The sequence below is a fragment of the Somniosus microcephalus genome, chromosome 6 (genome assembly GCF_052327205.1).
Source record: "Somniosus microcephalus isolate GS21.2 chromosome 6, FLI_Smic_1.0, whole genome shotgun sequence".
Taxonomy (NCBI): domain Eukaryota; kingdom Metazoa; phylum Chordata; class Chondrichthyes; order Squaliformes; family Somniosidae; genus Somniosus; species Somniosus microcephalus.
The window spans coordinates 49,071,013-49,087,157 of NC_140992.1; the positions used below are offsets into that span (position 1 = coordinate 49,071,013).

General features: G+C 40.7%; 1 protein-coding gene across 1 annotated transcript in view; it reads left to right on the forward strand.

Annotated features, from left to right (window-relative positions):
• The first annotated feature begins 276 nt into the window (after positions 1 to 276).
• The window catches only part of LOC147115694 (alkaline phosphatase-like), a 39,984-nt gene continuing 24,115 nt past the window's right edge, over positions 277 to 16,145 (forward strand). Inside the window, exons 1-6 of the mRNA XM_085990634.1 lie at positions 277 to 346; positions 810 to 923; positions 1,110 to 1,225; positions 2,166 to 2,340; positions 3,478 to 3,653; positions 8,332 to 8,472. Of these exons, the coding sequence (XP_085846760.1) occupies positions 277 to 346; positions 810 to 923; positions 1,110 to 1,225; positions 2,166 to 2,340; positions 3,478 to 3,653; positions 8,332 to 8,472 (792 nt within the window). The remainder of the gene's footprint in view (positions 347 to 809; positions 924 to 1,109; positions 1,226 to 2,165; positions 2,341 to 3,477; positions 3,654 to 8,331; positions 8,473 to 16,145) is intronic.

The window sequence follows — 16,145 nt, forward strand, 5'->3', positions numbered from 1 at the left end:
CAATACCACGATAAACCAAAGGAAATAGGACTAAGAATTTTACGGTAATGGCATTGTCTACAATTCACAGTTGAATTAGATAAGTTAATCTTATTACCACGCTATTTAACACCTCTGCTGTAACAAATAAGCACTTATTCATGACTTCACAAAACCAATGTTAGGAATCATGCAACCATAGTGTGTTTGACTTTATTCATCAACACATTGTTTAAAAAAAAAGTATAAATAGAGCTTTCAGTTTTTTCAGTTGCATTATCTAAAATCCGGACCATCATGGCCTTGCGGTGGCCCTTGCTTATGTGTGTCAGTGCATTAGCAGTGCTGAATGCAGTTAGTTTACCAGGTAATTTCATACATTATTTGAACATTCATAATATTTGTTTTCTCTTCAAGCCATTTTGTGGGTTTTTCTTTGTGCCATTCTCCTTGTTGGTAATTATAGTAATGTTCCTTCATCACCCAACACAGTGGACGACTTTTATTTCAATTATTTGGAATAAAAAGGTTAGAATGATTTGTGCAAATATAAAGGACTTAATATTGAATAAATAAAACATCCAATTTTTAAAAAGTTTTCTTATAAAGTTATTTTCATTGAATGAATTTGATGATATTTGTATAGGGTTCAGTGTTTCGTCACTGAAAATGTGATTTTGTTTGAAAAGGATTATCCATAAACAATTCTGCTGCATTTAATATATATTTAAATTTGATGTAAATTAAATGTGAGACTATTACCAGAGTTTTCACAGATGTTTGGAAAGACTTGTTTATATCTGATAAGTTGCATCAGTTATAAATTTTAGATGTTGAAAAAACACCTTCCTACTGGTTGAATTTGGCAAAAGAGAAAATGCAGAAGAACATGGCCTCTCCCTCCACAAGGAAGGCGAAGAATGTAATTGTATTCCTCGGGGATGGTAAGTGAAGTTTTCTCATCTGAACTTTTATCAAACTTCTGCATTTTTCTGCTTTTCTTCAATGAGAGATTTCCGAATTTATGAAATGACTTGAAATCAGCTGCTGAGTTTCTCATTTTTCGCAAGCTGGCATTTTAAAATTTATTTTCTTTGTTCTGCTACGAGCCATGATTTTTTTGTTTTAAGGTATGGGGGTTACCACGGTTACAGCAGCTCGGATTTTAAAAGGGCAACTCGACGGTTTTTATGGTGAGGAATATAATCTGGAAATGGATTCTTTTCCATACACTTCATTAACAAAGGTAGGAATCATTTTTAATAGCTTAAATATGCCTGTCAAGTTTTGATGTTTTGTTTTGACTATTTTTGCACAGAAAGGATTTGGACAAAAGGAGCATCACAGGTACCTAGAATAAAACAGTGGTGTATTTGAAAATTAGTTATTATGAGTTTGCCTATGGATTCATTCCCCCCAAACACCCAATTAAGCATACAGGTACATTTATTATAAAGTTTATTTTGGACAGAGGAGGAAGAATTGGACATTTAAAAAAAAAAAAAAAAAACTTTGTAGTCAGTATAGATTTCTGAGCATTATAGTGCAGGAAAATCTTGAATGGCTTCCACATGAAGGACCTATGTGCAAAGGTGGGTGGTATACTAAAAGAAATACAATTATTAGTGTTTTTTTTTTACAGGTGGTTAAATATGCCCTTTTAAGCTACAGTATTTTCTGGAAGCATTGTTACACCTTTGTTTTTCCAAAATAAAATTCCACCACATTATTAACACTTTGCTTTATAAATCAAACTTCTTGGACAGACCTAGAGTAGTATTGAAAGAGTGTTAATGTCTTCATACTTTTTCTTGGTGTTTTTATTAATATGTGTATATAGGGAAATATACTGATAAACAAAATAAAAAGGCACATGATATTAACAGAAATATTAGCTGCATGGTTATATAGATGGCTAGGCGACAGAAAGCAAACAGTAAAGGTAAATGGATATTTTTCGTAGGTGGAAAAGGGAGGGAAATGGAATTAGAGTATACGGCTACTGCTGAAGATCTGCCACAACACAATTGACTGGCCTAATTCTGTGTTTTAAATTCGATTATACTACGGTAGATAATGTACAAAAAATGTTTGGCATGCAGAAAAGCTCTATCATCTGAGGCACTGCATTAAAAAATTATAGTTCTTCCATATTCTAACAGGATTGTTTTCTCTTTACAATCTAGGTTTATTGTGTGGATGCCCAGGTGCCTGACAGTGCATGCACTGCTTCCGCTTTCCTCTGTGGTGTAAAAACAAAGAAATTCACTCTAGGTACAACGGCTGCTGTTGAGTACGACCAATGTAACTCAACTTTTGGCAATGAAGCCACTTCAATTTTGAATTGGGCCAAAAGTGCAGGTATTGTAGATACTACAAATAAGCTGTGGTTTCCTAGATTGTGTTGATTGTATAACAAGCGGTCAAGAATGTTCCATCGGCATACTGGTGGTCCAGAGATGCTTAATAATGTGTAATTAGAGAAGTCATGAGAACGCATGTAATCCAAGGCAACAAGAAGCCAGTTCCCACATAATTGTACCTCAGCCCCCTTCCACCCATTATTTTGCTTTTCTTCATTTCTATTCACGAAAAATGGCCATCAATATAAGATAGTCACCAAGAAATCCAATAGGGAATTCAGAAGAAACTTTTTTACCCAGAGAGTGATGAGAATGTGGAACTCGCTACCACAGGGAGTGGTTGAAGCGAATAGTTTAGATGCATTTAAGGAGAGGCTAGACAAGCATATGAGGGAGAAGAGAATAGAGGGTTATGCTGATAGATTTAGATGAGGAAAGACAGGAGGAGGCTCGAGTGGAGCATAAATGCCGGAATGGATTGGTTGGGCCGAATGGCCTGTTTCTGTGCTGTATATCCTATGTAAAAAAATTTAAAAAAATGGCCAACACTTTACCAAGATGAGGGGGCCAAATAGGTGATGAGCCTTTGATAATGAAAAACAACCAATAAAAGCACAATTCAAATCTGTCTGATTTAGAACAAAAATATATAGGAAAATAATCTCCAATTTGTAATGTAAGAATATGCAGTTTATAGCAAAATGTTTTAGTAGCTACACAATATTATAACATCACCCACATCAAGTGAACTTCATGAGATGGAGAACTGCATAAAGTAATTTTATCAGTGACACGGAGAAAGTACCAATTCTGGTGAATCAAAGCAGTTTGTGATGGAATAATGTAATTTGTACACTAATGTTACATTGCATGCATTAATGTGCAAAACAATTATAATAATATGTTCAAAGAAATTGGCTGAAAAAAAGAAATACTAAAATAGAAAATAATGAATGACCACCATGACTGTATTAAGATGATTAGATGTTAATAGAAATTCCAACATAACTTTACGTTTTTACCATTAGACTTCTCTTCTCAAAGTAACTATTATCTTGGGATGAAACTGTTAATTTTTTATTTTAAAATGATGAGTGACGCTAAGTGTGGATTGTAACTTTCTAATATCACCCAGGGAAGTCTGTTGGTATTGTTACAACAACTCGATTAATGCATGCCACTCCAGCAGCTGCATATGCTCATGCCGTAAACCGCAAATGGTACAGTGACGCAGAGATGCCCAATGTGGCCAAAGAACAGGGCTGCAAGGACATTTCAACTCAACTCATCTACAATATACCCAACATTGAGGTAATCTCTCAGAAACAACTTGTAGATGATATAGTAAAATGTAGATTCTTTCAAACACACCATGTAATGATCTGCTGAGCCATATGGATCAGGAAGGTCCTCGGTTTGATACCTTGCCTGTGCTGAGTTAGCTGACCCAGCCAGATCAGTGGTGGGAGCAGCACAGTTCTCCTTGGTGTCCCTGATGCAATTGGCTTCAATGTCTCTGAGCTAGAGAGATGATAAACTGGCTAAGATTCCCACTCCTGAGCAATATCCAGTGATCCCTGCTGGCAAAGGCAAATTGTAGACAGCAGATGAGCACAGGATTGGTCTCGGTTGCAATGATTGTCATGGTCCAAAACCTGCTAATACTCATTGCCTACTGTGGCCACATGTACCAGGTACTAGAAAACTACCGGTACTTTTGCATGTGCACTTCACTAATCTCTGGCTTCAGGATAGGTTGGAAGAAAAGGGCAGCACATTGTACAAAGTATGGGTTCTTGCCATGTTTGTTTTTGTATGAGACATAAATATATATTTAATTTAATTTGGATATTCCATATTATTATTGAAAGAATTTTTTTTGGTGTCTGGCCAACATTCTTCCCTCAACAAAAACTACAAAAAAAAAACCAGATTAAATAGTCATTCCTTTCATTACTGTTTGTGGGACTTTGCTTTGTGCAAGATGACTTCCACATTCACCTACATAACATAGTGACTGGACTCAGTTCCTAAAGCTGCTAGAGGAGCTTGCTGTGAAAGCTGAATTAATAGGAACACGAGGATGCCATTCAACCCCTTGAGCCTGTTCCACCATTCATTAAGATCATGACTGATCTGTATCTTAACTCCATCTACCCACTTTGGTTCTGTAACCCTTAATGCCCTTGCCTAACAAAAATCTATCAATCTATGTTTTGAAATTTTCAATTGATCTAGCCTCAACAACCTTTTGCGGGAGAGAGATCCAGATTTACACTACCCTTTGTGTGAAGAAGTTCTTTCTGACATCTCCCTTGAACAGCCTAGCTCAATTTTTTTTGGTTGTGCCTCCTTGTTCTGGACAACCCCACCAGAGGAAATGGCTCCCCTCTCTCTGCTCTATCAACTCCTTTGATCATCTTAAACGCCTCAATTAGATCACCTCAATCAATATTCAAGGAATACAAAGCTAGTCTGTTCAACCTGTCCTCATAACTTAAACCTTTTAGCCCAGGTATCATTCTGGATAATCTGCATTGCACCCCCTCCAAGGCCAATATGTCATTCCTGAGGTGCAGTGCCCAGAACTGAATGCAGTCCTCCAGATGGGGTCTAACCAATGCGCTGTACAGCTGTAACATAACGTCCACCTCTTTGTATTCCAGCCCCTTGAGATCAAGGCCAACATTCCATTATCCTTTTAAATTATTTTTTGTATCTGTCCACTAACTTTTAGTGATTTCTGTACTGGGACCCATAAACCTCTCTGCTCATCTACAGTTCCTAGTTTCTTTAGTTTAAACCCTACCACATTGGTTGTCTGAGAACCTATGTGCTGGAGCAGATGCTATGTTTGCTGCAGTGCACACTACTGCAACGTGGTTTCACTGCTTTGATTTGAGTTAAATTTAATATATAACCTTGGTAGCAGACACAGTAACACAACAAACCCACTGCATCACTAGTCAGGTCACTGTGCATTCCCTTTTTTATACAAACCTGTCGCGGTGAAATGAAAGAACAATATTGCCTCTTCAATTTGAACTGAATAGCTAGATAAAAATTGAAAGACACGTGAAAGGAACTTGTATAGAAATACTGATGAGTTGTCACAAAGTATTTTAATGGGCTGAAAGAGTTTCAGCATCTTTCTAAAAATCAAAGTTAAAGTCATTCATGATGAACTTTAAGATCCACCATTCCCCTGTCTATTTACTGTTGTTGTTTCCCCAGCTATTTTCTTCCCTCTTGTCCTGAAGACGATTCCTTGTTAGGATACAGTTCTACATGGCTGTCAGTTGCCCTCCAAGTAACATGTATGCCAATTTGGAAAACTAACAAAGCTGAATAATAACAACTTGCATTTATGTAGTGACTTTAATAGAAAAAAAGCACTTCACAGATAGGTGTAAGGAGAGCGGGTAGGGAGAGGGGTGATTGAAAGCTTGGTCAAAGAGTTGGGTCTCGAGGTTTTTAAAGGTGGAGAGATATGGAGAGGCAAAAAATTTAGGTGGGGAATATACCCAACATTCCTTCATTTGTATTGGAGGAAAAAGAACGTAAGTACATAAAAGCCTGAAGTGGGAAATCTAAATGTTGAAGGCACAAAATTGGTAATGCATTTCTATGGGGATCTAGTAACATTAATGCTCTTGACTTTTTACATTAAAATTTGTGTGTTCTGGTTAATTTTAAGCAGTTTTACAGTTTACAATTGATAAAATATTAATCGAATAAAAATAAAAACCAAGTCAATAGACCATGCTGGCACTCTTCACCCTTTCAGTTAATGGTGGCACTGCTCCCTCCCAGTCAATGATAGCACTTGTCTTCCTACTCCAACCCAAGGAAGTGCTCTCAGCTTCTTCCCTTTGGGTCCCCTCCCCCAAAGCACCACCCCCAACCTCTGCTTCCTTCGCTCCTCCCACTAAGTTGCCTCAATAGTCACTATCCCATATCCCAACTTCCTGTCCCTAGACCACCTCCAGACCTGTTTCAAAGAGACCGTACACCCCATCCAACTCCACTTTCTTTTACAGAGAGACTTGCTTCTCTTCCAGCCCTCTTGAGTTCATACTGGCACTCTCTTCCTTCTCCAACTCAGCTCAAGCTGGCACTCTTCTTTCACAGCTCCAATTTACGCTGGCAGTATTCTCCCCCCTTCAAGCTGGCACTCATTTCATCGTGCAACCTCCTCAGTTCAAGTTGGTAGTCTTCCCTCCACTCCTGTCAAGTTCATGCTGACACCTCTCCTCCCCTCAGTTAATGCTGCCACTCTCCCTCCTCTACTCCAGTGACGCACCCAGCTTCACCCCTTATCCCACCCAAAAAACTGGTCCAAGCTTCTTCCCCCTTCCTCTTATTTTCCCCTTCCCTCTCCTCATCACTGCCATTAATTTTCCCCTTCCATTCCTTTCATAGCCACTCATTTTCGCCCCTTCCTTCACCCTTCATTGCTGTCCATTTTCCTTTTCCCTCTATTTTCTCCTTCCCTCACCCTTTCAATGACATCCAATTCCCTTTCCTTTTCCACTGTATTTCTCATTCCTTTGTCCCTTCATTGTCCTCTGTTCCCCCTTCTCTCTCCTCTAAGTGGGGGTCTTGCTGTTAATGGAAGTGATTCCAGTTGCTGCATACGGCAGGCTGGAATTCCCACCTACAATATGCATGTGCTAGAATCATCTCCATTAGCAGCCGAATTTGAGTGGTAACATTGCTGAGCAGAGATGGCCCTTGGTTGTGCTGACTTTTGTCAACAAGCACTGAGACATGGACCAAGAGCACAAAATGCTGAATTCCAGTTGGCATGATTGAAGTGGTCATTCTTCATATGTGAACATGTGCAGGAAGCATGACAATCAAGTTCAATCCTGTTCTTACCTGACACCCACACGCACACTTTCAGCAGGGGTTGCTGGATGGACAATGGCTCAGATTTTGCGGTAAAAATAACGGTGAGGCTATCGGTGCTCTCCGTTATTAAAGAATAAATTGGACAGCAACTTCCGGCGACCGCACATGCGCAGTTAAACATGGAAATCAGGAAGTTGCTGTCCGAGTTGCCCTGCTCCTCCAGAAGCTGCGCTATACTGGTATCTCGCCCAGAGACTCGGCATTGAAACACATGGAAGGGTGTGAAGTTGCGGTACTTACATGATAGATACCCATTAAACTCGCCAGAAAAAGTTAAGGCTTGTCTATTCCAGTGTAAGAACATTTTTAACAGTGTGATGTCTTAATTACTCCCAAACAGCCCCTCTGGCACTGAAAATTAACTTTTAGAAGTGTGGAGTCTCATTCTTTCAGATTTTAGTTATTCTTGGCGATTTTTAAAAATGTAAATAAATTTGTTTTTTTAACTTTTTCCTCTGTCTCTTAATCTCACCTTTCTTTCTCTCTCTTTATTTAGCCTTCTGTACATGGCATTGAATTAACTATTCTAACTTGCACTTCCTGGTTCAGACACTGTGTACCTCTGGTTGGTTAAAGCGATACACAGTTGCTTTCCCTGTTCACACAGGTTCCAGGTCTCCTGTAGAGGGCGCTGTGCTGTTTTGGCTCTCTAATCACTGCAAGTTTTAGTGCAAAATCCCATAGAAAGTCTGTGGGCAAGTGTAAGTGTAATGAACGGCTGGTGCTGTGTGTTCGCTGCTGGCACAAAATCTGGCCCATTAACTAGAGTGTTGCTAATTTGTTCTAAATGTACTCAGCTACTTACATCTGTTCTCTGTGAAATAATTATTTACACAATATCAAAAATAATATCAAATTATAAGGAAAAACATTCAATGCTAAACTCAATGTTAATTCTTACTAAACGTCTGATTTTTAAAAGGAGCTGGTAATTGCCTCTAAGAATTAATAAAAGCTGCTTGTGTGAAGCTGTGTTTTTCTAATCGGACCTTTTCTGTTTTCAGATCATGGTATTTCTTGTCACATTCATTCATGTAGATGTTAATTCTTTTATGGATTTGTTGATTCTGTTCAGGTAATAATGGGAGGCGGTAGAAAGTACATGACCCCTAAATCAACAAAAGACCCCGAGTACCCAAACACGCTCCATGCTGAGGGTATTCGTTTGGACGGAATCAATTTAATAGACAAATGGATTGAAAGTAAAATTGATGAGGTTTGTTTGATACGGAATTGCAAAGAACATAAAATAATGTTTGATCTGCACATCATTTTATTTTTATTTAATTAGTTTTTCTTGGATTTAGCTGTTGCTTATGAAAGACACAACTTGGGAACTCGAAGACTATGTTGGCAATGATTTAATTAATTCCCTGTAACAGGTGGCTTATTTAGATTTACCCCACTCTAGGACTTCCTTCATTGGCAATGTTCAGGTCTACATCCTTTGAATTGGACATTAAATTAAGGCCACTTCTACATGTTCTAGTGTACAGTTAGACATCAGAGATCTCATGGCACTACTTAGAGCAGAGAGTACTCCAGATGTACTGGCCAATATTCCTTCCTCAACCAAAATCAATAAAAATGAATGGTCTCGTTAGTCATCTCTCGGTGTTTGTGGGATTTTGCTCTTCTCAAAATGACTGCCATATTGGTCTACATAACAGTCACTACACTTCAAAATAATTCACTGAGGTGTTTCTGAGAATTGTGATGATGTGCTATATAAATTCAAGTCCAGTAAAGTCAAGGTATCTTAAGTTTATTTGAACTGCTGTGACATCAGCTGTTTGCAAATAAAAATATAAACTATTTTAAAATCTGATCTTTGAGGAGAGTGAGCAATTTTTGTTAGTTATGTCGAAGTGAGGGAAGTACTCAGTGGCGTCAATAAATGACCTGGGTTCAGAAACTTCATGCAAAAGGATCAAATTTGCAGATTTTACCAAGCTGGGAGGAATTGGAGGAGGCTCAGAAATGACAATGAATTGCACAAAATATGTAAGTGGACAGAACATGACAGAGTGAAATGAATGTAGACAAGAAAACTATGCAACATGTGGACTCCATGGTGCTGAAATAGCTAAAGAAGAAGCTGAAATAGGCTGAGGAGTCTTAATAACCTCTAATAAGCTGAATGCTAAATGTGACCTGCAAGCAACAAAACCAATAGGTTGTTGAACTACACAGCCAAAATAGTAAAATTTAAGTTAGAGGAGGTAACGATCAAACTTAATAGTGTTCTGGTCAGATCACACCTTGAAATAGTGTGGCTAGTTCTAGTTACCAAGAAAGAAGAGAGCCATTTAAGTGCTGGAGGCAGTGCAGTGCAGAGCTATGAGGCTGATCCCTAATCTCAGGGGTCTGAGTTATTAGGAAAGACTGGAGAGACTCGGGCTTTTCAGCCTGGACAGGAGGCATTTGAGAGGTGATCTTACAGAACTATACAAGAATGTTAAGGATGTAGAAAAAGTTAACCCAGAATATTAAAACTAAACTCTGGAAATAGAGCTAAGGGGCACGGTTTAAACTAATAAAAGGTAATATTCAAACTGACATTAGGAGATACATCTTCACACACACTGAACAATGTGTGGAATAAACCTCCATATTGAGTAGTGGAGACAAAACCCCTGAAATTATTCAAGGAACAAGTGAATTTTTTTTCATTCATTCCTGGGATGTGGGCATTGATGGCAAGGCCGGCATTTATTGCCCATCCCTAATTGCCTTTGAGAAGGTGGTGGTGAGCTGCCATCTTGAACCTCTGCAGTTCGTGTAGTGAAGGTACTCTCATAGTGCTGTTGGGGAGGGAGTTTCCAGTATTTTGACCCAGTGACTATGAAGGATATTTCCAAATCAGGATGGTGTGTAACTTGGAGGGGAACTTGGAGATGATGGTGTTCCCATGTGCCTGCTGCCCTTGTCCTTCTAGGTGGTAGAGGTCGTGTTTGGGAGGTGCTCTTGAAGAAGCCTTGGTGAGTTGCTGCAGTGCATCTTGTAGATGGTACACATTGCAGCCATGTATGCCTGTGGTGGAAGGCGTGAATGTTTAAAGTGGTGGATGGGGTGCCAATCATGTGGGCTGCTTTGTCCTGGATGATGTTGAGCTTCTTGAGTGTTGTTGGAGCTGCACTCACCCAGGCAAGTTGGGAGTATTCCATCACACTCCTGACTTGTGCCTTGTAGATGGTGGAAAGGCTTTGGGGAGTCAGGAGGTTAGACACTCTCCACAGAATACCAAATCTCTGACCTCTTGTAGCCACAGTAATTATGTGGCTGGTCCAGTTAAGCTTCTGGTCAATGGATGTTGATGTTAGGGGATTTGGCGATGGTACTGCCGTTGAATGTCAAGGGGCAGTGGTTAGACGCTTTCTTGTTGGAGATAGTTATTGCCTGGCACTTGTGTGGCACGAATGTTACTTGCCACTTATCAGCCCAAGCCTGAATGTCGTCCAGGTCTTGTTGCATGCGGGCATAGACTGCTTCATTATCTGAGGAGTTGCGAATGGAACTGAACATTGTGCAATCATCAGCGAACATCCCCACTTCTGACCTTATGATGGCAGGAAGGTCATTGCTGAAGCATCTGAAGATAGTTGGGCCTAGGACACTGCCCTGAGGAACTCCTTCAGTGATGTCCGGCTAAGATAAAGGGCCTCCAACCATCTTCCTTTGTGCTAGGTATGACTCCAGCCAGTGGAGAGTTTTTCCCCTGATTCCCATTGACTTCAATTTTACTAGGGCTCCTTGATGCCACACTTGGTCAAATGCTGCCTTGATGTCAAGGGCAGTCACTCACCTCACATCTGGAATTCAGCTCTTTTGTCCATGTTTGGGCCAAGACTGTAATGAGGTCTGGAGCTGAGTGGTCCTGGTGGAACCCAAACTGAGCATTAGTGAGCAGGTTATTGGTGAGTAAAAGTGCCACTTGATAGCACTGTTGGCAACACCTTCCATCACTTTGCTGATGATTGAGAGTAGACTGATGGGGTGTTAATTGGCCGGATTGGATTTGTCCTGTTTTTTGTGGACAGGACATACCTGAGCAGTTTTCCACATTGTTGGATAGATGCCAGTGTTGTAGCTGTACTGGAATAGCTTGGCTAGAGGCGCGGCTAGTCCTGGAGCACAAGTCTTCACGACAGCCGGGATTTTGTCGGGGCCCATAGCCTTTGCCGTATCCAGTGCGCTCAGCTGTTTCTTGATATCACGTGGAGTGAATCGAATTGGCTGAAGACTGGCTTCTGTGATGGTGGGGGCCTCCAGAGGAGGTTAAGATGGATCATCCACTCAGCACTTTTGGCTGAAGATGTTTGCAAACGCTACAGCCTTGTCTTTTGCACTCACGTGCTGGACTCTGCCATGGAGGATGGGGATGTTCATGGAGCCTCCTCCTCCTGTCAGTTGTTTAATGGTTCACCGCCATTCACGACTGGCTGTGGCAGGACTGCAGAGCTTTGATCTGATCCATTGATTGTGGGATTGCTTAGCTCTGTCTATAGCATGCTGCTTCTGTTGTTTAGCATGCATGTAGTCCTGTGTTGCAGTTTCCCCAGGTTGGCAACTCATTTTTAGTTACGCCTGGTGCTGCTCCTGCCATGCTATTCTACACTCCTCATTGAACCAGGGTTGGTCGCCTGGTTGATAATGGTAGAGTGAGAGACATGCCGGGTCATGAGGTTACAGATTGTGTTGGAATACGATTCTGCTGTTGCTGATGGCCCACAGTGCCTCATGGATGCCCAGTTTTGAGCTGCTAGATCTGTTCTGAATCTATCCCATTTAGCACGGTGGTAGTGCCACACAACACGATAGAGGGTGTCCTCAGTGTGAAGGCGGGCCTTCGTCTCCACAAGGTTTGTGCGGTGGTCACTGCTACCAATATTGTCATGGACGGGTGCAACTGTGACATGTAATTAGTAGACAGGAAAAGAGATTATTATCTGAATGGCAATAGATTGGGAAAAGGGGACGTGCAACGAGACCTGGGTGTCCTTGTGCACCAGTTGCTGAAGGTAAGCATGCAGGTGCAGCAGGTGGTTAAGAAGGCAAATGGTATGTTGGCCTTGATAGCGAGAGGATTCGAGTACAGGAGCAAGGATGTCTTGCTGCAGTTGTACAAGGCCTTGGTGAGACCACACCTTGAGTATTGTGTGCAGCTTTGGTCGCCTTATCTGAGGAAGGATGTTCTTGCCATGGAGGGAGTGCAGCGAAGATTCACCAGACTGATACCTGGGATGACAGGAATGATGTATGAAGAGAGATTGAGTCGATTAGGCTTATATTCGCTAGAGTTTAGCAGAATGAGGGGGGATCTCATTGAAACTTATAAAATTCTAACAGGGCTAGACAGACTAGATGCAGGAAGGATGTTCTCGATGGCGGGGGAGTCCAGAACCAGGGGTCACAGTCTAAGGATAAAGGGTAAGCCATTTAGGACAGAGATGAGGAATTTCTTCACCCAGAGAGTGGTGAACCTGTGGAATTCTCTACCACAGAAGGCAGTTGAGGCCAACTTATTAAATATATTCAAGAAGGAGTTAGAAATATTTCTTGAGGCTAAAGGGATCAAGGGATATGGGGAGAAAGCAGGGACAGAGGACTGAATTTGGATGATCAGCCATGATCTCATTAAATGGTGGAACAGGCTCGAGGGGCCGAATGGCCTACTCCTGCTCCTATCTTCTATGTTTCTGTGTAAAAGACGAGGTCAAGTAGGTTTTTCCCTCATGTTGATTCTCTCACCACCTGCTGCAGGCCCAGTCTGACAGCTATGTCCTTCAGGACTAGGCCAGCTCGGTCAATAGTGGTGCTACCGAGCCACTCTTGGTGATGGACATTGAAGTCCCCCAACCAGAGTACATTCTGTGCCCTTGCTACTCTGTGCTTATTCCAAGTGGTGTTCAACATGGAGGAGTTGTCTGCCCTAACATGATTATATTTCTTCATTAAGTATAGTGTACGTTAGATGCAAAGTAAAGCTCCCTCAACCGTATCAAAAATGGCTGTATGCTGCTGAAAGAGTACTCTTTCAGTAACAAAGCCATTTTTGATGCCTCCTTTGCATATTTGGGGCCACTCCCTCCCGACTGTATACCATTGTGCCGCCACCTCTGGTGAGTCTGTCCTGCTGGTGGGACAGGACGTGCCCAGGGATGGTGATGGAGGAGTCTGACACATTGGCTGAAAGGTATGATTCTGTGAGTATCACTATGTCGGGCTACTTTGCGGTAGGTCCAGAAGGAGTGCACAACTTAAATAAGAGAACAAAGATAAGGCATGACCATTACTGTAAAGTTTCCAGCACAGGACATATGTGGACATGATGGAAAGTAATACTTGTTAAAGATGTATACAAAAGTGCTCTAACAACAGAGATGTCAGAAAGGATGTAGCAAGTAAGAATATAGAAGAGAAAATGGCAGGGTTATTGAAAATCCATTATATGATGAGAAAGAGAATGTAATGCTGGCAGGAATTTCCATGGGTCTTAATCTCCACTGTTCTTGCGTTTGAAAGTATGGAGCAGAAAGGCTTGGCTTGTAACAAGTGGTGGACCATATGATAGGGAACAATGTACTCTGTGCAAGCAATTATTTGGGAGGGGGATTTTGGAAGGTACTGGAACTGTGCAGAATTATTGGCATCCATCTTCTGTCTTTCTATGTTGGGGAGAAAGCAGGGACAGGGTCCTGAATTTGGATGATCAGCCATGATCTCATTAAATGGCGGAACAGGCTCGAGGGGCCGAATGGCCTACTCCTGCTCCTAACTTCTATGTTGTATGTATCTATCTATCTAATATATTAGGAGTCCTGTATGTAGCAACCTTCCCCACTGAGGAATCACCCTGCTCTGTTATCAAATTGATTGCCATCCTCCTTGCCTTTGTTCAGGGTGGACAAGAGATATAAAGCCACCTTCTCTGATGTTTGAGGTAAGGTTTCAACACATTTATGTGGTGCATCTGATGCTAATGATGCCGGAATGGTAATTTATCCATGTAATCTGTGTGCCTGCACTTTAACACCATGGAATACGCACCCTCCCAGTGCACTTCCCTCATCTGTAGCTAAAATGTCTTATTTTGTCTGGTTTGCCTGCAGCTCATGACAAATTCAGTGCAGCCAGGAAATGCAGATTTGCCTTGCACTATCTTGATTGGTTGATTGTCTCAGTTGAATCTAAATGATGCACAGAATGGTGATATTCACATCTCCGAAGCAAGGTCTCGGCATATCAAAACAGCCCGATTGTCAAGAACATCTATGGTAGCCAAGTAAACTAGCACCAGTTGGCTGATCTAAGATTGAACCTGTCTTGGCTTTTAACATACAGAGAACATGATATACACAAAGCGACTTCTATCTACCTTTATACAGTGAAATGACCATGGAATCTGTTACACACACACACAATTCAGCATCACACTTTTTGTTTTGCTCCAATTTCATATTCAACAAATCACAACTCAGCTAAGAAATGCAACAAAAAGCTACCAATAAAGAAACCAGAACGTAAACTGATCAAATTAAAGAAAAAAATTTAATCCTTTTGGCCGTAACCAATTTAAACTTAATAATTACAAGACTACAAGTATTTATATTACTATAAAATGGGAACTCTACCAACAAAATTGCTCCAAATAATTTTTGAAAAACCGTTCATCCACTTTTTTTTATCTTAGCTTGTTGACTATACACACAGAAAATACATAACTAATATGTAAAAATGTAAAAGCAAACATTAATTTACCTGAGATTCCCCCAACTCTATATTGGAAATATGTCGAGTAGGTTTTGCCCTCTGAGGCAAAGCCTCTCTCGGGCCCCCAACCGCCATTCACTCGCCATGTCTGTTTCCACTCCATGCTGACACTGATGCTTTCTTTGTCTGTCATTCCTGCCTCTGAAACTGTTTCTAATTTCTAAATACAGTACAAGTGTTTAGCACTAAAAATCTACTTAAAAACCCTTTGCATTTGTATAGCACCTTATTGTGTCTTCAGTACCTCTCCAGAGAAAACAAGATTACACAAGATGGGTTCTTGGTGAGATATTAAGCTAAATCCTCAAACTGCTTACCATGGCTCCAAGAATGACAATGAGAGGCCACGGGATAAAGCCCAGAAGAGGGGAGGCGAATGGGCAGTTCAGATATATCTATTTAACTCGAACAGTGATGAATGTTTGGCCTGGACTGCCCAGGGAGGCAATCGAGACTGATAACATCAGTAATTTTAAGAAGGAGTTGGCGAAGATCTTGCAAATAGTGACCATAATTTGATTAAATTTGGTATTATGTTTGAGAGGGAGAAGGGACAATCATAAATCCAGGTTTTAAATTGAAGTAAGGCAAACTTCAAAGGGATGAGAAATGGATTGACCACCGCAAACTGGGTTGAACTGCTAATGGATAAATCTACAGACAAACAGTAGGAAATATTCAAAGAAATATGTGCTACGATACAAAATCGATACATACCTCTTAAAGGCAAAGGCTCCCTTTGTGTAGTTAAGCAACCATGGTCAGCAAATAAAGAAAGAGACAGTATCAAGCTAAAAGAAAAACCTTGCAAGAAAAAGTGGAAATCCAGCAGACTGGGGGAGCTATAAAAAGCAACAAAGAGTAATCAGGTGCAAAAAGGGTATATGAAAAAGAATGCAAGGGATGTCAAAGCTAACAGCAAAAGTTTTTTATAAATAGATTGAGAAAGAGAGTGATAATGGGCCCATTAAAGACTGATGCAGGCAAGACAATTATGGATACTAAGGAAATGGCAGACTTGTTAAATGAGTACTTTGTATCTGTTTTCACAGTGGAAGAAGAGGACAAAATATCATGCAGTACAAGGGAATCTAAAAATAAGATAAGGGGAGAAAT